The 25,576-nt window shown below is 44.9% G+C and overlaps 1 protein-coding gene across 6 annotated transcripts; it reads right to left on the reverse strand.

Annotated features, from left to right (window-relative positions):
* Positions 1 to 222: 222 nt before the first annotated feature.
* Positions 223 to 24,757, reverse strand: POMK (protein O-mannose kinase). 6 transcript variants are annotated; one of them, XR_006201583.1, is made up of 7 exons: positions 24,708 to 24,757; positions 21,480 to 21,570; positions 20,436 to 20,587; positions 16,655 to 16,752; positions 14,926 to 15,228; positions 1,655 to 2,496; positions 223 to 480 (listed from the first exon to the last, which is right to left on the reverse strand). XR_006201583.1 is itself a non-coding variant. In XM_042934698.1 (6 exons), exons 5-6 carry the CDS (start codon positions 15,205 to 15,207, stop codon positions 1,726 to 1,728), a joined length of 1,053 nt encoding a protein of 350 aa, XP_042790632.1. In that variant the 5' UTR covers positions 15,208 to 15,228; positions 16,655 to 16,752; positions 20,436 to 20,587; positions 21,480 to 21,570; positions 24,708 to 24,757; the 3' UTR covers positions 776 to 1,725. The 6 variants fall into 6 exon arrangements, 5 of the variants coding, with proteins under 5 accessions (XP_042790632.1, XP_042790633.1, XP_042790634.1 ...); XM_042934698.1 differs by lacking the exon at positions 223 to 480 and having other exon boundaries at positions 776 to 2,496; XM_042934699.1 differs by lacking the exons at positions 223 to 480; positions 24,708 to 24,757 and adding an exon at positions 24,637 to 24,665 and having other exon boundaries at positions 776 to 2,496.
* Between the last annotated feature and the right edge of the window lie 819 nt (positions 24,758 to 25,576).

Consider the following 25,576-nt stretch of genomic DNA (forward strand, 5'->3'; position numbering starts at 1 on the left):
AAGAGAGTGGTAGAAAGTGACCAGAGGAGGGGCAGAGAGGGAGAGAGAGAGAATCCCAAGCAGCCTCCGTGCTGTCAGCACAGAGCCCGCTGCAGGTCCCAAACTCACAAAGTGAAATCATGACCTGAGCCGAAATCAAGAGTCAGACACTTAATTGACTGAGCCACCCAGGTGTCCTGGTAACATCTTTATCCATTCACCAGTGGATGAACATTTGGGTTATTTCCATCTTTTGTCTATTATGAGCATTGCTATGAATGTTCATGTACAATATTTTTTCTAGACATATTTTCAATTGTCTTGGGTAATTGTCTTGAGTGGAATTGCTGGGTCATAGGAACTGCCAGACTGTTCTGCAGGCAGCTGCACCACATTACATTTCTACCAGCAACGTACGGGTGTTCTAATTCTCCACATCCTCGTCGACACTTGTTACTGTCCATCCTCTCGATCACAGCCATTCTAGTTGGTTATGGCAGTCTTCATAACAAAAAGTGACAGTTAAAATCTTCTAGGCAAGCACATTCTCTGATCAAGCACATGACCCACTGAGCCCCACAGGTGGTAGAACAGGACATAATACTGATTGTACTACCCTATCCTACTGCTGTGGTGCCCTCCCTAACAATTAAGGGCAGTGGTTCTCAAAATGTAGTCCCAAGACCAGCAGCACCAGCATCATCTGGGAACAAGTTAGAAATGCAGAGTCTCAGACTCTGCCCCAGACCTACTGAGTCAGAGACTCTAGGGTGAGACACAGCTTCCTGTGAGTCTAGTGATCCTGACACCTGTTCAAGTTCAAGGGAAAGCAGCATCTGCTGCAGGGCATCTTTGTCCCTCAATGTCAGCTTTAACCATCTTATTAGTGATGATTAATACACACCAAATCCATTATCCCCTACAAAGGAAGATGACAGTGATGAAGAAAGAACTTTCTAAAGGATTCCATCATGCAACTCAAGTGGAAGGATTTGACACTTTCCAGTAATGAGTGACACTGTTGATGTAAACTGTTCACAATAATTTATTTTGGACACAGAAAACCTAGCTGGAAGATAAATAGGAATTTCACAAACACCATCCAAGGCAGTAACATAAATACAATTTCCCTCATACTTGCTGTTCTAAATATTCCTTGTCCATTCAAAATTTCAAAGAGCAAGCTATCATAGTTCTCCTTTAGATTTTTGGAAAGAGGATGGCACAAGAGCTTCACATTCATTAAAGTAAACACTTAAACAATCATTTAAAACAGTAAAGATGGCCTCATCAACACCATGTGATGTTGACAGGCCACAAATACTCCCATGACCCTGGTAATGTTGACTATTATCTAAAAAAATGAGGAAAAAAACTTCTTTGGAAAACCACTGTACATTTCTTTCATATCCTGCCATTTATGGATCTTTTCTTTATATGTTTCTTACAAGTTTACAAATTCAGTAATTAGGGTAGGTGAAGCCCCTATGTGGTGACATTTTTGTTACCTCCTTCAGATATGGCTAGATCCACTGCTTCTCAAGTTCAGTAGGAGTGATCAGTGTGAGAAGGTGAGTCATCTTCCCAGGTCCCACCAAGGGATAAGCAACGCTCACACGTGCATGTGGATGTGGATACAGAGGAAGAACCACACACTGAACAGCAAAAAACTCACCATTAGAGTAAGAATTGCTATAATGATTCCATTTGTTCTTTGAAACCCATTCTTCACTGACTGAATGGTTTTCATAGCATTTCTCTTGTCTGGGACATCACAGTTTCTCTGAGCAGATTCAAAACCTTCTCATAAGTGTCTAGAATTTCCCGAGCAGTGGGTCTTTCTGCAGGAGTCTGGCTCTTACACGCCTTATGAATATCAAACAAATGAAATCGGACCATATCACTTCCTTCAACGTGCCCCAAAAGGAAACTAGAGACATCTGGAATCTTCCAGATGTCGATCTTCTCATCATATGAGGGCATGAGATCATCGTCAAAAGGCGTGTCTTCTCCATAGGGCCACAGCTGCTCTGGAGCCACAAAGTCCCCGTGAAGCTCCCTGTGGCCACACTTCACAAATGTCCTTGAGCTGTGGTTCACCAGGGGCAAGGCGTCCAGGTCGTTTACCACAATGCTGAAGTTGCTCGTCAGCAGATACTGGGACAAGGTCTTGGGCAGGTCACTGGAATCGCACATGACCAGGGTGCCCAGGGGGCTGTGGTGCAGGTAGTGGATGATGGCCACGTAATTCATGGCCAGCTGCAGCCTGTGCTGCCACGTGTTCACACTGTGGTACTTGGAAAGGTTGAGCGTTTCTTCCAGATTGCTCAAGGAACCTAAGGGGTGATATTCGGTAAGAATAGTGTTGTCCTCCTCACAGTATCCAAGCAAGGTGACAACATGTTTACTCTGCAGGGTTTTCAGCATCCGCAGCCCATGCAGGAAATCATCTTTCATCTCCAGACTGGTGAGCCGTGAGAGCGCGACTTTGCGTTCCTTCCACTCAGACAGAAAGACCTGAAACCAAGCCAGAGACAATCAAACCTGAAACCGTCACCTGTGTTAGTGAGCAGGAAACCAACCCCACAGGTGCAGAGAAGGTAGAAACTAGGCAGACAAACCCAGTCCTAGAGTGGCTCTGAGCCTGGTCACAAAGACTCACTGCTGAGCAAACACAGGCACCCAGTGCAGAAGGCCTAGGGCGGGCCCAGGAGGGACTCTGCTTAGGGTGCTGAGCGCCATCTGGAGAGGGTGTTGGAAGGTTCCCGGGAGTTGGGCTGAAGGATGACTGGGGCTTGCAGGGTGGATGTGGAGAATGGGAAGTGCACTCCCAGAAGAGGGGGCTGCTGTATAAAGGCACGGAGTGGCAAAATGACCAGGTCCAAATTCCTGCAGCAGAAAGGGCTGAGGATGGGGAGGACCAGGGGAGAAGACTGGAAAAGTGAGTGGGGAGTCCACCTGGCCAGCACCTCACGCATCACAATATTACTTGTTCATTTTTCAAGGTAGTATAGCAAACCACAGAAACAGTTTTAGGTAAGGAAAACAATTTTACATGGCGTGTGGTTTTGTGTTACTTCAACTGTAACAGCAGAAGCTGAAACACCCGCAGACACTAGAGCTGCCCATCCTGGTGTGGCCAACAGGGGAACAAACGCACAGGAAGCCTCGGTTCTCCATTTTATTAGCCAGGAAAGGCTTGTGGGAAGTACTGTCATTAAGAACCTCTGATCTTCTGCTTAAATCCCCAAAGGGAAGGCAGAAGCCTGCACAAGAGAAAACGGGCTCAGAAGTGGGGAGATGGCTGCCCCAGGCTGCTTCTGCTGCTAGCAGGCTGTTTCTCTGTGCTTCTACTTACTCTTTAAAACAAAGCTTATGGTTTTCGAAACCAATCTGGAGCATGATTTATCAAGTGCCTTTAACATCAAATCTAAACTCTATCTAAGGAAGTAATCGGAGATAGAACAAATCTCTAGGAATAAAAATCTGGCACTACTTATAAAAGTATAAACTGGAACTTATCCGTCCATCAAAAAATGGGGAGTAGTTCAGTAATGGTAGACCACTCAAAAGAAGACGATGGGGTCAGCAAAATGCACATATTGAGAGAGTTTTCACAGATAAAAGTAATGTCACAAATGAAAAAGGATACAAAATTTCATTTATGTTGTTCTAACTGCATAGAACAAGTCAAAATTACATGGAAATCAAAGGAAATAGGCTGTTTCAGTTCTCTTCACATGCTAAGATCCTGGGCGATTTTTTTCCTTTATGAGTCACAGTATTTTCCAACTTTTCTAGAATGAATATACATGACTTTCATATTTAACAACATTTTTAAAAAGAACTCAAAAATATATCAAATGGAGGTGAGTTAGAGACCTGTGAAAATTTCTTTGGGATCTGAAAAGAGAGGTTCATTAATGGAAAAACCCAGGTACCGACAGTTGACCCTTAGTATTTACAGAGAAATCTTTCAGGGCGCCTGGGTGGCTCAGTCAGTTAAGCGCCCTACTATTGATCAGCACAGGTAATGATCTCACGGTTTGAGAGTTCAAGCCTGCATCGGGCTCTGCACTGACAGCACAGAGCCTACCTGGGATTCTCTCTCTCTCAAAATAAATAAAACTTAAAAAATAAATAAATAAAAAGAAATCTTTCAAGACCTTTTCAAAAACTCAAAATTGAGAAATTTCACTATGGATCACAATTTTTATTATTTCTTCTTATTATTATTATTTTTAACATTTATTCATCTCTGAGAGACAGAGAGAGAACAGAGAGTGTGTGGAAGAAGGGAAGGGGGGAGGGAGACACAGAATCCAAAGCAGGCTCCAGGCTCCAAGCTGTCAGCACAGAGCCCAACACAGGGCTCGAACTCACAGACCACGAGATCATGACCTGAGCTGAAGTTGGACGCTTAACCGACTGAGTTACCCAGATGCCCCCATAGTTTGTTTTTTTTTTTTTTTTTTTAATGTTCATTTATTTCTGGGAAAGAAAGACAGTGTTGAGTGGGGAAGAAGCAGAGAAAGAGGGGGACAGAAGATCCGAAGTGGGCTCTATGCTGACAGCAGAGAGCCTGATGCCAGGCTGGAACCTGCAAACTACAAGATCATGCCCTGAGCCACAGCTGGACACTTAACTGACTGAGGCACCCAGGTGCCCCTGGATCATAATTTCTATTAAAAAGCCATTTTACTTGTATACCGAAAACTAGTATAACACCGTATGTTAACTATATTTGAATTTTTCAAAAGCCATTTTGCTCTGGCTGCTAAATTCACTAAAAGTTTCATGAATACATATATTTATTCATATATATATTTTATTCGTATATATATTTTTTGACATGGAACACATTCTCTCCATAGACCTGCATCAACACTGAACTCAACACTTGACTCCAATATAAAAATCTTATTTTTTGTTGAGGGCCTTCAGTTCCTTAGACCTATCTCCTCATGGTGACCACCAACTCCAGCAGACGCCTTGGTATCCTAGGCTCATTTTTCACATAAAAACAGTGATCACTTTAGGGAAGCTGCTACAATTTATTCATACATTATTCAATAATAAATGGTAGGGTGCTTGGGTGGCTCAGTCAGTTGAGTGTCCAACTTCAGCTTAGGTCATGATCTCACGGTTCATGAGTTTGAGCCCCACAATGGGCTCTGTGCTGACAGTTCAGAGCCTGGAGCCTGCTTTGGATTCTGTGTCTCCCTCTCTCTCTGCCCCTACCCTGCTCATGCTCTCTCTCAAAAATAAACATTAAATAAGTAAATAACTAAATGTTGGAAGAAGTTCAACCACAGGCCTTATGACTTCCTCCTAAACCCTTGTTTACATTGAATTTTTGTGCCTCAGATAAATGAAAGTCTTTGGAATCACTCACAAATATCTGAAACCTTCCAAGTTAAATATCCACAGGTCAGGGATCGTTTAAGAATCATTTCTTAGCAGGGCGCCTGGGTGGCTCACTCGGTTGACTGCCGACTTCGGCCTAGGTCATAATCTTGCAGTTCATGGGTTGGAGCCCTGTGTCAGGCTCTGTGCTGACAGCTTGGAGCCTGGAGCCTGCTTCAGATTCTGCGTCTCCCTCTCTTTCTCTCTGCCTGTTCCCCCCTTTGTGCTGTTTCTCTCTCTCAAAAATAAATAAACACTAAAAAAATTTTATATAAAAAAAATCATTTCTTAGCAATAGCTAATTGAGTTGCTTTATTACACTTTCTAAAATTCTCTTATTTAGAGAGGGCAGTTTTACCTTTTTTTTAAATTATAAAATTAATCAAGAATACTCTTCTTGGTAAAAATTCAAAAACAGAAGGAGATTTCCTTCCCCTACTTTTACTCACCCAAAGTTAACTTGTTAACTGTAACCTCACAGCCATTTCTTTATGTGTGTATACGTGTTAATGCATACTTTATAAATAGCATTTGAGCTTACAGTGACATAAGAGTATAACATACATGTCATATTGCAACTTGTTTTTTTTTTTTTCACATAACTAATACCTTACACTTTCCTGTATATATATTCTTTCTAAAGGTCATTTTTTTTTTAATGTTTATTTCTGAGAGAGAGAGAGAGGGACAGAGCATGAGAAGGGGAGGGACAGAGAAAAGAGAGAGACACAGATGATGAAGTAGGCTCCAGACTCTGCGCTGTTAGCACAGAGCCCAACATGGGGCTCAAACTCACAAACCATGAGATCATGACCTGAACCAAAGTCAGACACTTATCTGACAGAGCCACCCAGGTTCCCCTAAAGGTCATTCTTTTTAAAGCTGCACAATATTTCATAGTATTGGTACACTACCTATGCTAGTATATTTTCAGTGAGATTTTTCAAATGATCATTTCTTTAAAACTAAAGTGTAATATAATAAAGACTCATGAAATCTGTAATGGACGTAGTCAGATGAATTAGTTCCTTCTTCCATGCAGCTCTATAATCTTTAACATGGTTTTATGTGATCTATTTTAAAGACTTGATGGGCATTTAAATTATTTCCCTTTTTTTCTTATTAACAACAATTCTACAATAAATAGCCCTATATTCATAACTCTGTGCATGTCTCAAGCATTTCTATAAGCTGGGTAAGTAGACAGGTGACTGAATGAGGAATGTGGATGGCCAACACGACCCTCCAAAGTCTGTGCCAGCAGGCACTCTCATCGTGTATGAGTGAATCTTAGGTTCTACAGCCTTAATCACACTAGATATTATCAATCTTGCTAACATGTACCAATCTGAAAAATGAAAAACATTTTACTGTCCCAATTTATATCTCCCTGATTACTAATGAGACTGAGCACTTTTTAATCATTGTTGACATTTCTGTAGGTCTTCTGCAGAAAGTATGTTCATTGTCCTATATCCAATTTTCTATGGGGTTGTTTTGTGCTTATTAATTTCTAGGAGCTCTTTATATATTATCCATGTGATCCTTTATTACAAATTTAAAGGATAAATTTTAGAAAATAATTAGTTTACTTTATGCAGTCTTTTGTAGTAAAAAAATAACTATTGTGTCTTCGTAAATTTAACAAATATTTGTGTTAATAAAAAAACTGATATAAATCCCTGCCTCTATGAAATTCACATTCTAATGTAGGAGGCAGACAATAAAGAAAATAAACAGGACAAGTATAAAGAATACTGGAGGGTAAAATGTGCTCTGAAGAAAAATTAAGCAGGGAAGGGTTTTCAATTTTAAATAGGGTTAAAGAAGCTCTCACTGGGGTGACATTTGAGCAAGAACCTGAAGGAGGTAGAGGCATGAGCCATGTGCTATCTGGGGTAACCATGGGCCAGACAGAAAGAACAGCAAAGGCAAAAGCCCTGGGGTGGCAGCATGCCCACAGGCTGCCATATCAGCAAGGCCAGAGTGGCTGGAGAGGAATAAGCAAAGGGGAACGGAGTAGGAATAAGGTTGGAAAAGGGTGCAGACCTCATAAAACCCTTAAGTTGGTGAAAGGACTCTGGCTTTTACTTGAATGAGAAAGAGAGCCATTGGAGAATTCTGAGCAGAGGAGAGATGCTACTTAGAATTTAATGGCAGTATTCTGGTTGTGAAAGGCTGAGAGAGGGACAAGTGTGGAAGCACAGAGCCCACTTGAGAGGCTACTGAAATAATCCAGGTACAAGATGATGGTGGCTTGAATGGGGGGAGGGAGACAGGCAGAGAAGTCTGAGGACTGGCCAAATTCTGGATCTCTTCTGAGTGCAGAGACAATAACTTGCAGATGGACTAAACATGGATGTGAGAGAAAGAAACACATGAAGGATGCTTCTTCCCAGGTGTGTGTCCTGAGCAACTGGGCTAACGGAGTTGTCATTCACCACACTGGGGAAGAATAAAGGAAAAGCAGGCTGGGGGGATGGTCTGGGGCACAGTCAATGTGAGAAGCCTTTCTAACATCCAAGTGGAGATAGATGTGGGGTAGGCAGCTGTATAGAAAAATCTAGAGAGTTCAGGGCAGAGGTCTTTGTGCAGATAAATGTAAGAGGCTCGATGAAGTCATTCAGGGACTGAACATAGAGGAAGAAGGATCCAAGGTTAAGGGGGATGAGGAGGTGGACCCTGCAAAAGGGACTGAGAAGTGGACACTGTTATTTCATACTTTTAAGTATACAATTCATGTAACATCTGTTTTTCAGCCTGAAGTATTAAAAATAGATCACATAACATCCTTCTAAATGTTACAGAAAACTAGAGGACTACAGAGTAATTTTAAGAGAATCAAATTCTTTCTTCTAAAAGGATTCAACCCAAATTTTATGGCTTTTTAATGTATTATATTTTTAAAATTTATTTTGAAAGAGAGAATGAGTCAGGGAGGAGCAGAGAGAGAGAGAAAGAGAGACAGAATCCCAAGCAGGCTCTACGCTGTCAGAACCCATGAGATCATGACCTGAGCTGAAATCAAGCATTGGACACTTAACCGAGTCACCCAGGCATCCCTGTACTATATTTTTAATTTTAAAGGAAAAACATGCAGCTGTAAAGACTCTAACAGTGATCTGTGATCTCATAAAGTCAACATCATGGGCTGGGCACATGGAATGATACATGAGGTTATACCACCTTCTGTTCACCCCTGTTCAAAACAGGGTGTGACCTGAATCATGCTTTGGTTATCCACAGCAATATGGCAGGACCTTCTGCCTTCTGGAAGAATTGGTTCCACTGTAATCTTTCTTCTCTCTCACGAGTACTGTTGCACCAAATCTGTTTCAGAAAATGCGCAGGCCCTTAAGATGTGGGTATTTCTGTCTTTGAGATGGCTGACAGAGTATGTATCTCATTCTTTTAATGTAATCTTGGGTTTAAAAATCAAAAATGCAGGCACTGGATGGCTCAGTTGGTTAAACACTCGATTCTTGATTTCAGTTCAGGTCATGATCTTATGGTTCGTGAGTTCAAGCCCTGCCCAGGGCTCTGTGCTAACAGCATGGAGCCTGCTGGAGATTCTCTGTCTCCCCCTCTGCCCTTCATAGAGCACACTTGCACACTCTCTCTCAAAAATAAAATATGTCTTAAAATTTATTTAAAAATAAGCAAACAAATAAATAAAAATCTAGAAGGAAGAGGTGCCTGGGTGGCTCAGTTGGTTGAGTGTCCGACTCTTGATTTCGGCTCAGGTCATGCCCTCAGGTTGTAGGATTGAGCCCCATGTCAGGCTCTGTGTTCATCATGAAGCCTGCTTAAGATTCTCTCTCTCTCTCTCTCTCTCTCTCTCTCTCTCTCTCTCTCTCTTTCTCTCTCTCTCTCTCTCTCCCTCTGCCCCCTCTCCACAACTCATGTTTTCTTTCTCTCGTAAATTAAAAAAAAAAAAAATCTAAAAGGGATAGTATGGTAACTGTACTAGAATTAAAATTAAAAACTTAATTGAAGGGGGGCCTGTGTCCAACTCTTGATTTTAGCTCAGATCATGATCCCAGGGTCATAGGATCAAGCTCCAAGTTGGGCTCTGCACTGAGCGTGGAGCCTGTTTGCGATTCTCTCTCTTGAGATCTCTCTCTGTCTCTGTCTCTCCCTCCCTCTGCCTCTCTCCCCTGCTTCTGGGCTCTCTCTTTCTCTCTCAAATAAAAATTTTAAAAAATTTAATAAAAAAGTAAAAACTTAAAAAATACACATGAAATAAAATTTACTAAAAAAAAAAAAAAAATCTAAAAGAGATGAATCTCTCACTGTTATCTCCAGAGAATAAGATCAGAGATGGGGAATCCAAGAGGTAGAAGGGAAATTTACTTTATGTTTCACCTCCTTCTGAATATTTGAATGTACTGCTTTTATAATTAAAGAAAAGCAGAAAAGAAAAAGCAACAAGTCAATCTGCCTTTCAGGGGCAAAGTTGCACACTGCTCCAGGCAATCCCAAACACAAACCAAAAACACAGTCTGGGGAAAGACAGGGTTGGCTGCATGTCTGTATAATGAGGAAACCATCAAAGCAAAACCAGTGTTTTATTTTATGAGGAATCAGCTAAAGAGCCTTTGTCTTCTAGCTCCTAAAATGTGTTCTATAAAGCAAGCCCTGCGCTAGAGGCAGAGGACACACCTTCATGCCCGCAGGGAGCTTACGTTTACGAGACAACAAAATGGAAGCCAGATGAGTAATGGGGGGGGGGGGGGGGTTTGAAGATGGGTGTTGGGAACCCCTCTTGAGAAGTGACCCCTGTGTGACCCAGAAGCTGAGAACTGGATGATGGAGGGGGAGCTTACTGTGTCTGACATAGAGGAAGGCACTGCAGAGGCCCTGAGATGAAAAAGGGCATGTTTGATCAAGGGACAAAAGAAAGGGCAAAGGTGACTGTAAGGCAGGGTGAGGGACCCATCTGGGGTGAGTTTAGGAGGTGAGCTGGGTCCAGATGAGGAAGAAGGTGGCAGGTTGTGGTAAGAGGTGCGGCTTTTCCCCCTAAGGGGAAAGGGAAGCCCTGCAAGTGTAGCATGATCTGAGCTGTGTTTAGAAGACAACTATGCCTGCCACCTGGGTGGCTCAGTCGTTAGGCACACAGTGGAGCCCCACTCTGGGTGAGCTTGAGCCCTGCGTGGGGTGAACAACAGCACCACTTTGGGCAAAACACAAGCCCCACTTCAGGTGAGCCCTGCTTCTCTCTCCCTCTCTCTCTCTCTCTCTCTGCTCCTCACTCACTTGCATCACTCTCTTTCTCAAAAAAAGGAAGACAAGTATGCTTGGGGCATCATGACCGGCAAAAGCAGGTCGGGCCAAGGCAACAACTAATGGTGACAGCTAGAATGGGTCAGGGGCCAGGGAGATCATCAAACAAGTTTGGGGCCTGTTTTGAAAATATAACTGATGGAACTTGCTCTTGGCTTAGTTGAGGGGGAGTGATGGAGAGGATCCAAGATGACTTCCAGGTTTGGGCTCCAGCAAGGAGGTGGGAAGGAAGTGGTGGTGTTGACCTACATAGGGGAGGCTGGGAGAGCGGGACTCAGAGGGGAAATTATCAAGAGTTCCATCCTCAGGACACTTAGATGCTCAACAGACCACCAAGCAGAGATATCAAATAAATAAGTAGTTGGATATACAAATGTGGCTTAGGGAGAGCTACAGGCTAGAGACAAAAATTTGGGAGTCCCAAGAACACAAAATGTCTTTAAGCAATGGCACTAGATTCAATCACTTAAGAGTATATCTAAAGAAGGCAAAAGAAGAGGATCCAGGAAGCAACTAAGAGGAACGATGTTTGTTAACCTCAGCACTACAGACAGTTGGGCCAGGTAATTAATTATTTGTTAGGGTGAGGCTGTGCATTGTGGAAAGTTTAGCAGCCTCCCTGGCCTCTACCCGCTGGATGCCAGGAGCACCACTCCCCCTTTCTCCCAGGATGTGACAACCACAAACGTGTCTCTACCTGTTGCCTAATGTCCCCTGGAGGAACAAAATCGCTTCTGATTGAGAACCAGGGGGCAAGACAGGGAACAGAAAACAGCAAAGGGAAGTCATTAGGAATGGCCAGTGAGAGAGCAGGAAAACCATGAAGAGGTGGTAGCACAGACAGCCAGGGTTGCAAGGACAGAGGAGTCAACTGGATCAAAGGCTGCAGAAAAAATAAAGCAAGAGAAGACAGAGAAATGTCCAACCTGGGGTTTGCAGATGTCGGGATAAGGGCAGTTCCCTGGAGAAGGGGTGTTTGGAAGCCATCCTGGCAGAGGACAAGAAGAGAAGTGGGGCCAGAGCTCTAGCACTTTCGCTACAGAGGAAGGAGAGCATGCACAGCGCTTCCGAGGAACAGGGAATCTGGGAAAGCGATTTCCATTGCCAAAGCGTGCGTGTCTGTAGGCCAGCCAGGATGACCCTCAGAGTGGAGAAGACTGAGGGAGCAGGAAAGAGTGGAGAGCTCCAGTGAAGAACGTCATGAGAAGTCACGAGAAGTCACAACACCTGAGCTGGAGGGCTTACAGGTCTGGTGGCAGAGGATGAAGGAATTCCCTTTGGGAAGATTCTGTTTTCATAACTCATGCAGCAAGATCATTAGTTGAGGTAGGGGAAGGAAAAGTTGCCGAGGGAACAGAGTAGGGCTGCTGGGCTGTGCTGACTGCACGGCTGAGGTTTGTGGTCATGCATTAAATCCCAAGGCTGTGCGACTTTGTCCAGGGCAACTGCTCAGATGCAGGTGCACAGCTGGGGTCACCGGGTTTGGGACTCTCCCACCGGGCACAACGGAGAGAGAGGTGGACGGGCTGTTGCATGAGTCTGCATGAGAGTGACACTGAGGGTAACAGCCACAGAGGCTCTGCTGCTGGGTGACATAGGGGAGTGAAGACAGAAAGTGAAACTGTCATGGGATCAACACCCTGGAGGTCCTGATGATACTGAAGAATTACTGAAGCAAGGGTGCTAGGAGAGGAGGAGGAGGTCAACGAGCACGATGCAAGAACTCTGGTTACAGAAATTCCTATTGAGAAGCTTACGCCTCCCAGCTTGGGGTGTCAGTGAGGAGGGGAGCCCACATGGAGAGGAGCTGGTAGCAGCAATGGGAAACACATTAGTGCAAGGAGTCGTTCAATTCAGTGCCCCTGTGGTGGCAGTGAAAGGCTGACCTGTGCTGGAACTTGTAAAGACCCTGGGGTTCAAGGGCACAAGACAGACAAGACTCTTCACTGATGGAGCTAACATCCAGCGCACAAAATACTTTTGCCCTGAGGGCAAATTTCAGCCAAAGACACACAAAAACAATGTAATTGCCTTTCAGTCATACCTCATTTTTTTTTTTTAATGTTTATTTACTTTGAGAGAGAGAGAGAACACAAGCTGGGGAGGGGCAGAGAGAAAGGGAGAGAGAGAATCCCAAGCAGGCTCTGCGCTGTCAGCACAGAGTCCCACACGGGGCTCAAACCCACAAACTGAGATGATGACCTAAGCCGAAATAAAGAGTTGGACGCTTAACTGACTGAGCCACCCAGGTGCCCCCATCATACTTCACTTTAATAAACAAAACTGCATTAATCAGAGTTACTGTCCTTATTATTAAACCCCATACTTGGATGGGCATGATTTGTAGAGGTTCCCTAAACTCCAATCCATCCTCAAACGATTTGCCACCATCAAAGCTACCTACCCAGAAATATATCCTTCAAGGCCAAGAGGAATTCTGAAAAAGATACAAAAAATGGTCTGAGCAGTAACATGGAAACAAGTGGGCAGCCAGCCCCTCAAAGTCACCTCTTTGAAGGAGACAGAAATCAACTGGCTGTAAGTCCTCTTCTCTACACACATCCCTCCCTGGTGGTTTCTTCACATCCTTTCAGCACCATCCCAAATTTATATTCCCAACCCCTGCCCCTGACCCAAATGCGAGACTTGTTCTTCCAACCATCTGTGTCTCCACGTGGGCATCTAGAGGGCCTTAACATGTTCACCTCATGCACACAGAAACTCTGTTCTTCCGGCCCTCCCCTTTCAGGTAATGGTAACCCTATTCTTCCTGTTGCCTGAGCCAAGATCCTTGTCATGTGCTATGAAGACAGAGCAGGGCAAGGGAAGAGGGCCAGAGGCTCGTTACTCTGGGTGTTCAGAATGATCTGAGAGTGAGCTGTATGGATATTTGAGGAAAACGTGTCCCAGTAAAAAAGGTGGGTACCAGCAGAGGCCCCAAGACAGAACATGCCTGGTTGTTTGGAGACCAGGAATGAGCCAGTGTGAGCAGAACACAGGATGAGAAGGGAGATAGCACACAAAGTCCCCCTCTCTTACACTCCACAACTGATCTACTGGGAAATCCTACTGGCTCTACTTTTCAAACATGACCAGAATCCACAGATTTTTCACTACATTCACTGCTAACACCCTTGTCAAGCGGTGACATCTCTCCCCTGCAAGACCTAGCCAATCTTCCACCCTAGCCCACACCTCGGTCTCTTCTGTACTCACGTGTGAAAGTGTGCATGCACACGCATGCACGCACACACACACACACACACCACCTTGTCCCTCTATTCAAACTGCTCCAACGGTCCCCCCAGTCCCACCAAACCCTATGTACCCCAGACATCAGCTGGCAGGCTGTGTCCGACTTCAGCTCAGGTCATGATCTCATAGTTTGTGAGTTCAGGCCCCATGTCGAGCTCTGTGCTGAGAGCTCAGAGCCTGGAGCCTGCTTTGGATTCTGTGTCTCCTTCTCGCTCTGCCCCTTCCCCGCTCATGCACGTGCTCTTTCTCTTTCTCTCAAAAATAAACATTAAAAACAAACAAAAAAAAAATTTTTTTTAATAAAAAAACTTTAGGGGTACCTTGCTGGCTCAGTTGGTTAAGTGTCTGACTCTTGATCTCAGCTCAAGTCATGATCTCATGGTTCTTGAGTTCAAGCCCCGTGTGGGGCTCCACAATGAGCATGGAGCCCACTTGGGAATCTTTCTCTCCCTCTCTCTCTGCCCCGCCCCTGCTCTCTTGCTCTCTCTCTCAAAATAAATAAACTTAAAAAAAATAAACAAAAAAATTTTAAAACATCAATACCATGAGAGTTTGAAAAGTAGAATGAAAAAAATTGCTCATAATCCTTCACTATAGCACAATTTCTGTAATTTCTATATTTTCTACATAAATACATTAATTTTGCAGTTGAAAATCATGTATTGTGCAATTTTGCATGTTGCATTTTTTTACTTCTCATCATATGTTTTTTTCACACGAGATTCCTAACTACACTTAATGGCTGCAGAACATTCTATCAAGTAGATGGACCATAATTAACTAGTCCCTTACATTTATTATTTCTGGTTTTCTATTGCTATAAATAACAAAGCAAAATCTCCTTTATGCATTTAGCTTTTTTCCTTCCAATGGATTATTTGGATAAAGTCCCAGATGCAAGATCACTGGGCCAAAGGTATTTTGATGGCTCTTAACACATCGTGCCAAGCTGCTATCCCGAAACACCACCCCAATAACACTCAGCTGTAACCCAGAACTCACTCTCTTCACAGCTCCTTCTCCAACACGCTTCAACTGCCTCACTTCGGTCCTCAGCTCCTCGCAGGACAGCCACGGTGAACAGTTTTTCATCTGTCCCATTCTGAAGTGTCCGTGGGGACAGTGAGCAGAGCTGGGAGCAGAGCGTGGACGGGAGATGAAAAACCAATCAAGGCAGAAGTAGAGGAGCGTGTTCATGAGGGCCATGGAGAAGAGCAGCCCCACAGCTGGGGGCACTGCTCTGTGGGGGGCACCTTTTCTGCTGTCCTGGGCTTTCTTTTCCATACTGTTATCCCCTGTAATTTCCTGAATTATAAAATGAAACAAGAAATAATACCAGTCAATTTTTACGTCCATTAAGGTGTTTGGGTGACAAGGGGTTAAGGACAACACAGCTTCTCATGCCTCTTATGCCCAAGGATCTTGCATGCTTTATCATCTTTGTGAGGATTAAAGAAGGTACAGAATGCTCAATGTCAGCTGTTTTCAAGATCACTGTCTTTTTATTACAAACTAACGTCTGGGTTCATCCACTCTAGATTCAACTAAAAGGAAGGTGTCTTTGTTTCTCCCACGGCAATTTGCACTAAATAGATATTTAATGAATAATTGGTAAAATGAAAGAAAACTGCTTTTGTTAGTCTAGTGGGGCCAGGGCAGAAGATGGACAAAGGAGAGGAGCCAGAGAGGAGATGGGGTAGGGTAGGGGTAGGGGTAGGGGTAGGGGCTGGATGCTGAGGGTCTCCTGAACCCAGCTAAGGAGCTGGGATATTCCCTGGAAGGTGCTAGAAAGCTCCTTAAATTTTTTTTAAGGATTTTTTTAAAATTAAAGTTTATTTATTTATGAGAGAGAGCGAGGGAGGGGCGGAAAGAGAGAGAATCCCAAGCAGGTTCCACGCTGTCAGTGCAGAGCCAGACACGGGGCTCAAACTCACAAACCATAAGATCATGACCTGAGCCAAAACCAAGAGTCGGATGCTTAAATGAGTGAGCCACCCAGGTGTCCCGCTCCCTAGCATCTTTAACAAGCAAGGCTAGGTGTGAAAGATGTGTTTGGGGTGGAACAGATGGAGGCTGGGAGACCAGGTAAAAGGCTCTGGCAGTGCTGCGGGGTAAGAGCTGATGAGCACACGAGCTGGAATGATGGTGGTGATCCTTGCACGAAGTAACTGCCAGGAAGGCTGGACACTCACCAATTCAGCTCTAGCATCAGAGCCGGTGTGAGGCCCGCAGTGGAGCATTACTGCCTAGTTGTTGGATGGCAGAGGGGTTGGCAAGGGAGAGAGATGGAAGGACCCTGGACATCAGATGCTTGACACTCAAGAATGCTTGAGGCAGAAGCTGTTTCAGAATCAGAGCGGAAGCATGTCAGTACTCTGACACAGGAGATGGCCATAACAGTGTGCTCGCTTAATATCAGTACTGGGAAAGGGGTACCTGGGTGGCTCAGTTGGTAGAGCGTCCAACTTCAGCTCAGGTCATGATCTCATGGTTTGTGAGTTCGGGCCCCATGTCAGGCTCTGTGTTGAGAGCTCAGAGCCTGGAGCCTGCTTCGGATTCTGTGTCTCCCTCCCTCTCTGCCCCTCCCCAGCTCATGTTCTGTCTGTCTGTCTCTCTCTCAAAAATAAATAAACTTTAAAAAAAAATCAGTACTGGGATGCATGGGGAACACTAGTGACAGAATTGACTCTGTGCTTCCTGTGTCTGAAATGACTGTGACATGAACAGTTACCTTCCACGAGCGTCTTCCTTCTCCCAGCTCAGGTCTCCACCCAGACACCTGGGTCACTCAGCGTTCTGGTTGGCCCCAGGCACTGGTTTGAAAATACTCTGTCACAAAGTACCAAAAAAGGAGGTTTGCTGAATAAAAACTGCAACTCTGCACATAAACAAATGGCAATAATTCAAATGGTCCACCTTCTCCAGGGGCCCTCCTAGGGTCCGGGTATCCCTCAGGCCCTTGAACTCCAGGATGGAGTGGGAGCCGTGGGAAATCCTGCGACAGCCTGGCTTCCATCGTGAAGCCCTGCCAGCTGGTGTGAGCTCAGAGTCCTGCATCTGGTTCCAATAATCCACTCCCTTTACTCCATCACTAAATTCCAGCCCTCTCATTCACTCAACATGTATTAAGCCGTTTCCATAAGCTCAACTCTAGGCACTGGGGATCTGTGAGTAAATAAAACAGATGTGGTTCTTATCTTCTTGGACCTTAGGGGGAAGCCAGTGGAGAAGGCAGACAATAAACAAGTAAACAAAAAAGCTTCTCAGATATTGTGATAAGCTTTCAAGGACAGAGAATAACAGAAGAAATTCCCTGGATGATGCCGGGCCAGAAGACCTCTCTGAGGATTCACACTGAGAACAGAAGCTTGAGAGGGGACAGCTCTTTCATACCTTCTCCTGGAGAAAGTAAAATCCACTTGCCATTCATAGAGCTGGGACACCAGACATGGTTCAAGTCAACTACAAAATTCATAGAAAGCAGCATTTCTCCTAAGGACACACTACAGGTATAAAGTATCAACAACTCCCTTCTTTGAATGAAGACTGCTTTCTTACTCACTGAGAAACTCTGCTCTCTAAAGTCACACACTATCAAAAATTTTGCCACTCAAAGTCCAACCAAGAACAGGGAAATGTCCCACTCTTGCCTGGAGAAGCTAAGTCTCTCTGATACAGAGAAGCCACCTCTGCTTCCAACTGGGTGCAGAACTGCACATGAGCAGTTTCTGGAGAAGGCATTCAACATCTATGTGAACCCTGTGGTCTCCCAGGAACCAGACTCTGGGGTCCACTTTGCAGTCCGGACCAGATCTTGACATCTTTACAGGCAGCCCTGCTTAACTTTGAGTCCATCAAAACATTATTTCCTTTAAATTTTGCCTAAACTCCACCCACCCCCCACATTCTAAATTTTTTTTTTTTACATTTTTTAAAATTTATTGTTGACAGAGACAGAGCACAATTGGGGGAGGGACAGAGAGAGACGGAGACACAGAATCTGATGCAGGCTCCAGGCTCCAAGCTGTCAGCACAGAGCCTGACGCGGGCTCGAACTCACAAACTGCGAGATCATGACCCGAGCCGAAGTCGGATGCTTAACTGACTGAGCCACCCAGGCGCCTCACCCCCAAAATTCTATAAAAATAACTCTCTTTTCCTGTGATTGAGATGCCATGTTCCACTGCTCCACAGTCACATCCACTGAAATGGGTCAATACACCTGACAAGTTCATTTCTATGGCCTCGGCCCTTTCTCTTCTTTCTCTTGACTGCTCAGTGGCATCTGGAATGGCTGATCACTCTCTCCTTCTTGAAATGCCTTTATTATTTGGTTCCCAGGAAGGTGCACTCTGGGGGCTCCTTTTGCCTCTGACTCTAAGCTGCTGTAGTGCTCAGGGCTCAGACAGACCTCTCCCTCAAGCTCTGTGACCTCATCCAGACTCTGGCTCTCTGTCCCCACCTGCTGACAGCTCCCAGTTGTAAAGCCCTAGTCCCAGCCTCCTCAGAACACCACCCTTGGCTCCTTGACATCACTTAAACATCTGACAGACAATTCAAAAATAATATTTCTTCTCAACAATAAAAAGATAAATGACTCAATTTAGAAATGGGCAAAGGACTTGAACAGACATTTATCCAAAGGAGATATCAGATGGCAAATAGGCACACAAAAGGATGCTCAACTGTAACAGTCCTCAGGAAAATGCAAGTCAAAACCACAATGAGACCCACCTCATATCCACTAGAATGGCTGTCATCAAAGAGACAAGAACAAGTGCAGAGGAGGCTGTGAGAAAATAGGAGCCCTCCTACAGTGATGGTGGCAATATAAAATGATGCAGCCACTGTGGAAAATAGTCTGGAAGTTCCTCGAAAGGTTAAACACAGACTTCCCCATGCAAATCTGCTGCTCGGTATATGCCCAAAAGAACTGAAAACATACGTTTATACCAACACTTGTAGGTGAATGTTCACGGCAGCATTATTCATAACAGCCAAACAGCGGAAATAACCCAAAGTCCCTCATGATAAATGGACAAATAAAAAATCTGATATATCCAAACATGGAATAGGATTCACCCACAAAAAGAAATCAAGCACTAATACATGCTGCAACATGGATAAAACTGGAAAACTTTATCCTAAATGAAACATGCAGACACAAAAGATCACATATCATAGGATTCTACTGATATGAAATATCTAGAACAGGCACATCCATATACAGAAAGTGGATTAGTGACTGCTAGGGGCTGAGTGAAAGGGGAAGGGGAATGGCTGCTAATGGGCACTGGATTACTTTTGTGGATGAAAATGTTGTGGAATTAGTGGTGATGGTCGCAAAACCTTGTGAATATACTAAAAATCACTGAACCATACACTTTAAAAAGCAAACTTTAGGGGCGGTTGGGTGGTTCAGTTGATTAAACGTCCAACTTTGGCTCAGGTCATGATCTCACAAGTCCATAGGTTCGAGCCCCACGTCAGGCTCTGTGCTGATGGCTCAGAGCCTGGAGTTGGCTTCAGATTCTGCGTCTCCCTCTCTCTCTGCCCCTCCCCACACTCATGCTCTCTCTTTCAAAAATAAAGATTTAAAAATAAAAATAAATTAATTAATTAAAAACAACTTATGGCATATGAATTGTATTTTTCTTTTTTTTTTTAATTTTTTTTTTTTTTTTTTACGTTTATTTTTGAGACAGAGAGACAGAGCATGAACAGGGGAGGGGCAGACAGAGAGGGAGACACAGAACCGGAAGCAGGCTCCAGACTCTGAGCCATCAGCCCAGAGCCCGACGCGGGGCTCGAAATCACGGTCTGTGAGATCGTGACCTGAGCTGAGGTCGGACGCTTAACCAACTGAGCCACCCAGGCGCCCCTGGCATATGAATTATATTTCAACTTAAAAAGATAACAAAACGGGGCGCCTGGGTAGCTCAGTCGGTTAAGGGTCTGACTGCAGCTCAGGTCATGATCTCTCCGTTCATGATATTGAGCCCCACATCAGTTTCAGATCCTCTGTCTCCCTCTCTCTCTGCCCCTCCCCTGCTTGCACTCTCTCAAAAATGAACATTAAAAAAATAATAATTTATTAAAAAAAAAAAAGATAACAGAAATACTTCCCAAACTCAATGTCTGCTCTTTCCCCACAAATCCGTTGTTTCCAGCGGTCAGAATCTCAGTAAATGACAACTTTATTCTTCCAGTGACCCAGCCCAGTGAGGCTGCATGTCAAGGGTCAGCACAGCAACACTGCTTCCTCTAAGCAAAAAATCTTAGAAGTAGGGGACTCTTCTACCACCCAGTGTAGTTCTTTCTAATTAATAATAATTTTAAAAAATGCTGCTTTGCATGTCCTGGTTGTCACTAAGAGGTGTCCAGTAAACACCGGCTCTACTGAATTGCTCCAGCCTCAAATCTCTTTCTTTTCTTGAAACAATGCCACCTGCTCAACCTGCCCTCAGTCTTTCCAGCTACACCCATCAGTGTTCTAATGGATGTTCGCTTACCTTTCTCATAAAGACTCCAGGCCCGCATCTTTCTCCCTGGCCCATTCCCTCCTGTCTTCATGGATTTCAACTGGAACTATGACGACTTTGACCACTCAGGCCTCACAGTCTCTTGAGCTTCTTCCACCAGTACCTGATTCTCACAAGGTGCTCTTAAAGAAATGGATAAAACAGCTGCCATCTCTCTTTTACAATATTCAAAAAATGACCAAGTGTGTCTTAACTTAGACCTTAGGTCAAGAATCAGCACTTTTTTCTATAAAAGGCCACACAGTAAATATTTAGGTTTAGGAGCCAAAAGTTGAAATCCAGTGACAACGGCATCACATGACTTATGACCCACCAAGCAGCAGTGTAAAGTGATAAGAGGCCACAAGCTCTGTATCATGCCATTCAACTCTGTCACCAGGGTGTGAAAGCAGCCTGCAACAGTACATAAACAAATGAGTGTGGCTGTGTTTGAATAAAACTTCATTTATGGACAATGAAGTTTGAATTTCATGTAGTTTTCATATAGTTGTGTCACAAAAGATTATTCCTCTTTTGACCTTTCCCCCCAACATTTTTAGGTAAAAAGCATTCTTAGCTTGCAGGTCATACAAATACAAGTGGCAAGCAGAAGCTGGCTGGGCCCTACCCTAGCTGACACTATTCCTCTGGGTCTGTCACAGACCATCTTTCTATCCTACACATTCCCTCCACGTAATCTCATTCACAGACATGGTGATGCCGTTGGTTGCCAAGTCTCCACTGTGGCCTAGGTCTTTCTCCTACACTTCACTCAGCTGGCTCCTCAAGGCCGGGGATGTCCATAACTGAGCTATCTCTTTCTTGTTACCAGCATGCCCCTCCTCCAGGATTCCCTTACCGTGCCAGACACATAATCCACCTACTTGCTCCAGTCACAAAGCAAGTGACTTGGTCCCCTCTTTCCCTGACTTCTAAATCAACCAGTCACCACGTACAGTCAGTTCTATCACCCAAACCTCTCTCAAATCCCTTCTTATTACCGCCACCCTGGTCTAAGCCTCTAGTATCTCTTACCTGGGCTTCTGCCAACAGTTTTCTACATGGACTCCCACTTCTTTCTCTTTTCCAGTCCATTTTCCAAACAGCAAACAGGATTTTTTCTTTCCTGAAATGTTTAAAGCATCAAAAATCTAAAAAATAATATCATGAACACCCATCAAGCTTTGTCAAGTAACAGTGCATCATATTTTTTTTTGAAGATCTTTTAAAAAGAAATACAGTTGAGGCCTCTTTGGACCCCTCCCAGTCCTATTCTTCTCCCTCCCAAGAAGTAATCACCATCCACAAGTTGATGTACATCAGAGTTCTCAAACTCTGGTCCCAGGACCTGCAGCAGCATCACCTAGAAATGTGAGTCCTTGAGTCCTCACTCCAGACCGATTGCATCAGAAACTGAAGTGAAGCCCAGAAATCTGTGTTTTAACAAGTCTTCCAGGTGATTCAGAGGCATGCTCGAGTCCAAGAAGCACTGACGTATATAATTCCCACACATGCTTTTTATTTTCACCACCAGTGTGCCTATAAACAATAACATAATATATGGATGTTTTCACGAGCTTCATACAAGTAGTATTGTACTGTATATACCCTTTGCAACTTGCTCTTTTAAAAGCTCAATATTAAGTTTATGAGGTTTATCCACACAGACACATGAAGCTCGAGTTTGGCACATTGAACTCCACAACTAGCAAAGCAAGTGTTGTACACACTCCTGCATGTGTGGAAGTTTCTTGCTGGTATACACAGGGCGGTCTTTCTAAAGCACAAATCTGATCACCCCTTGCTTAAAACCATCTAACAGTCCTCCTCTGTCCTCATGATAAAGTCCAAACTCCTATAAGGTCCCCTGAGATCCAGCCTGTCTGCCTTTCCAGACCCCTCCTTGCACCCCACATTCCAGGCCCTGAGCTTTCCTCCACCCTTGAAGCGCCCCTCTTGAGAAGTCCAGGCTCCAGTACGTGGGTTCCTTTTTCCTCAACTGTGAGCTCCCGGAGGACTATCTGCCTGCTTTGCACACCCCTGTATCCTCAGCAGTTGGAAAATAGCCAAGAACTCAGTAAAAATGCACTGACTACCTGATCACCCAGGATTCCTTGTCTTCACAGCCTCACACACTGACTCCTCTTTGCTTTCTCAGTCCCACCAAATCTGCTCTTCATCTCTTCTTGTGCCTGTCCTCTGATGCTCTCATCCAGCACCAACTCCAATTTGAACTCACCATCTTTTTAATTCGCAAACCCCCTTGCCGACAACCTTCCACTGATTCCACCTCACCACTGGTAGTAGATTCAGTTGTATAGGGCCTGAAGCTTATACCATATTTTTTCTTTTGGAGGCATACCACTTTCTTCACTTCCATACAAAGGGTGCCAACATCAGGTACAAATTCTGTAGAAATTCATATTTTCTAATCTACCTTAGATCACCATTACCCAGTTACCATTTAATGCATTTCTTTTTTTTTTTTTTTTTTAATTTTTTTTTTTATTTATTTTTGGGACAGAGAGAGAGACAGAGCATGAACGGGGGAGGGGCAGAGAGAGAGGGAGACACAGAATCGGAAACAGGCTCCAGGCTCCGAGCCAGAGCCATCAGCCCAGAGCCCGACGCGGGGCTCGAACTCACGGACCGCGAGATCGTGACCTGGCTGAAGTCGGACGCTTAACCGACTGCGCCACCCAGGCGCCCCCATTTAATGCATTTCTTATGGGCCCTGCAGTTAGTTATATGCTTCAATAGTCTTTCAATTATCCCTAAGTCCTCACATCCACTTCCGAATGCTCAAAAAAAGACTCATCCAAAAACTCAACTTTTACACAATGTCAACCTCACACTAATTCTGTGAGGCATATATAATTGTTACTATTCCCATTTAACAGATAAGAGAACTGAGTCAGAGGTGAAGTGACTTAGCCAAGGTCACTAAACTGTACATGGAGGAGCCAAGTTTTCCAGCCTCACATTCTTCCCCTAAATCCTTCAACCTTCAGGTGTTGAAGGTTCAGGAATTGAACATAGCATGGTCACTGCAGGGGTTGAGGGTGGATGCTGTGAAGCTGCCTATCCATCTCCCTCCTTTTTTTTTTTTTAATATTCTAGTATTTTTTTAAACTTTTTTTTTTTTTTTTGGAGAGAGAGAGAGAGAGAGAGAGAGAGAGAGAGAGAGATGGGGGGAGGGGCAGAGAAAGGGAGAGAGAGAATCCTAAGCAGGCTCCTGCTGTCCGTGCAGAGCCCAATGCGGGGCCCAAACCCGCGAACGGAGAGAGCATGACCCCAGCCAAAATCAAGAGACTGACTTAACAGACTGAGTCACCCAGGTGCCCCAAGACTGCCCATTTCTTAAAGAAAGCTTTAGCCCACCCCAACACCTGATGGGCCTTTTTTCTTTGAAAGGAGTATTTCTGGAGTAGGCTGCCAAGGGCTGTGGATAGGCTGTAGGGCTGAAGGAATTTTGTCCTGAAATAAGCAAAATGACACTGAAAGTTGCTGCTGGTTTTGCAAGTTAGGGAACAAAGATTGTGGGGCCGGCTGGGTAAGAGAAATTCAGTCAATGTTTAGACACAAAGGATTTCTGACATTGATAGGAAAAAGCTGGTAACAAAAAACTGGAAACCACTGCTCTACAATCACAGCTTATTTAAAAGAAGGCAATGGAACAAAATTAATTTTTACCAATTGATTGAATACTTAATTCAACCAGAGGAAAAACGAATTGGCGTTACCCAAAAAAATTGAGACTAGAATCTCAGTTTGCCGGTAGAACACGAGGCACATTAAAATAATTATTTTAAACGTTCCGGATGCTTTCTTAACCTAAAGGTGCTACAGCCAAGGTAAAGGATGGAGAAGACAATACTAACAAAAGGGCTGGGCCGGCCTTTAAAAACCGGGCGGCACTGGACTATACCCTTAACACGGAGCCCCGCCCCCAGGGAGTGGCGGCACGAAAGACCCCAGGCAGCACAGGAGCCCGCAAGCTGGAGCCCAAGCCCGACCCGGGCGGAGGCGTCCGTCACGTAAAGGTGCCACTTTCGGCCGCAGGGTAGTCGCTCGCTGCTGGGGCCGCGGCCGCCGCCGGCCAAGGGCAGGCCCCGCAGGAAGCTCTTCTGCCCTCCGCGCCTGCCCGCCCCGCAGCCCCATGTCTCTCTAGGGTCCGAGCGGGACGCCGCACCCGGGTCTGTGGCTTCCCCGCGCTCTCCCGCCCGCCTCTCCGTCTCCCCACCTCCCGCTTGCTGCGCCTACCTGCGGCCCCCACTCCGGCACGCGGCCTCCTGCGCCGGCGCGGCCGGAAACCAGAGGGGGCAGAGAGAGCGCGAGGCTGCCCCCTGGCGTCCGCCTCCCGCCGCGCACCTGGAGGCCCTCGCAGACAGGATTCCAGCCCCGGTGCGCCCACCGGTCTCCTCTCCTTGGCCTCTGAGTCCTTGAGGACAATGATGTGTTGACCTATTATTGCTTTAGTCTGGACGCCCAGCCTGGAGTTGCGTACAGTGGAGTGAAGCTATAAGATCTAAACCCTTCAAAAAGCTCCTGATCATTGCAAAGCGGTGGTCCCGAAGGGTGGTCCTCAGACCAGAAGCAGATGCTTCACGTCTCCAGGGAAATTTTTAAAAGTGCAAATTCTTGGCTCCATCCCAGACCTGGCGGCGGGTGGGGTCCAGCAATCTGTGCTTCTGGGTGATGCTGAAGACTCTGAAGGTTGAGAACCACTGGTGGAGGGGAAACTCAGGGGCTTAGCCTGCGCAGGAAAGCTGAGTTTCACGCATTCAAAGGGTGGCAGGCAAGAACTTTGACAAACGCCAAAGGAGGTGTACAGTACTGTCTGGAAAGGGGGAGGGAAGCTGGAAGGTCTCAATGCATCGCACTGGCATCTGTACCTGATGGAAAAGTTTCAACATTGGAAGTTAGACTATATAACTTTTTGTGGGTTAAACTGGAAGTGCTATTTACTTCTACACGGACATATTTTCCAAGTTCAGAATCAAGAGTGTAATTTGATGCGGGTTAAAAACTGAACCTGTACTGGGAATCCGAACAACGAAAAGTAAAATAACTAGGGGAACTTGCTTTCAGATTGGCAAATAGGAAAGAGAATGGTAATACCTACTGTTGAT

Source organism: Panthera leo, chromosome B1 (assembly GCF_018350215.1).
Source record: "Panthera leo isolate Ple1 chromosome B1, P.leo_Ple1_pat1.1, whole genome shotgun sequence".
Taxonomy (NCBI): Eukaryota; Metazoa; Chordata; class Mammalia; order Carnivora; family Felidae; genus Panthera; species Panthera leo.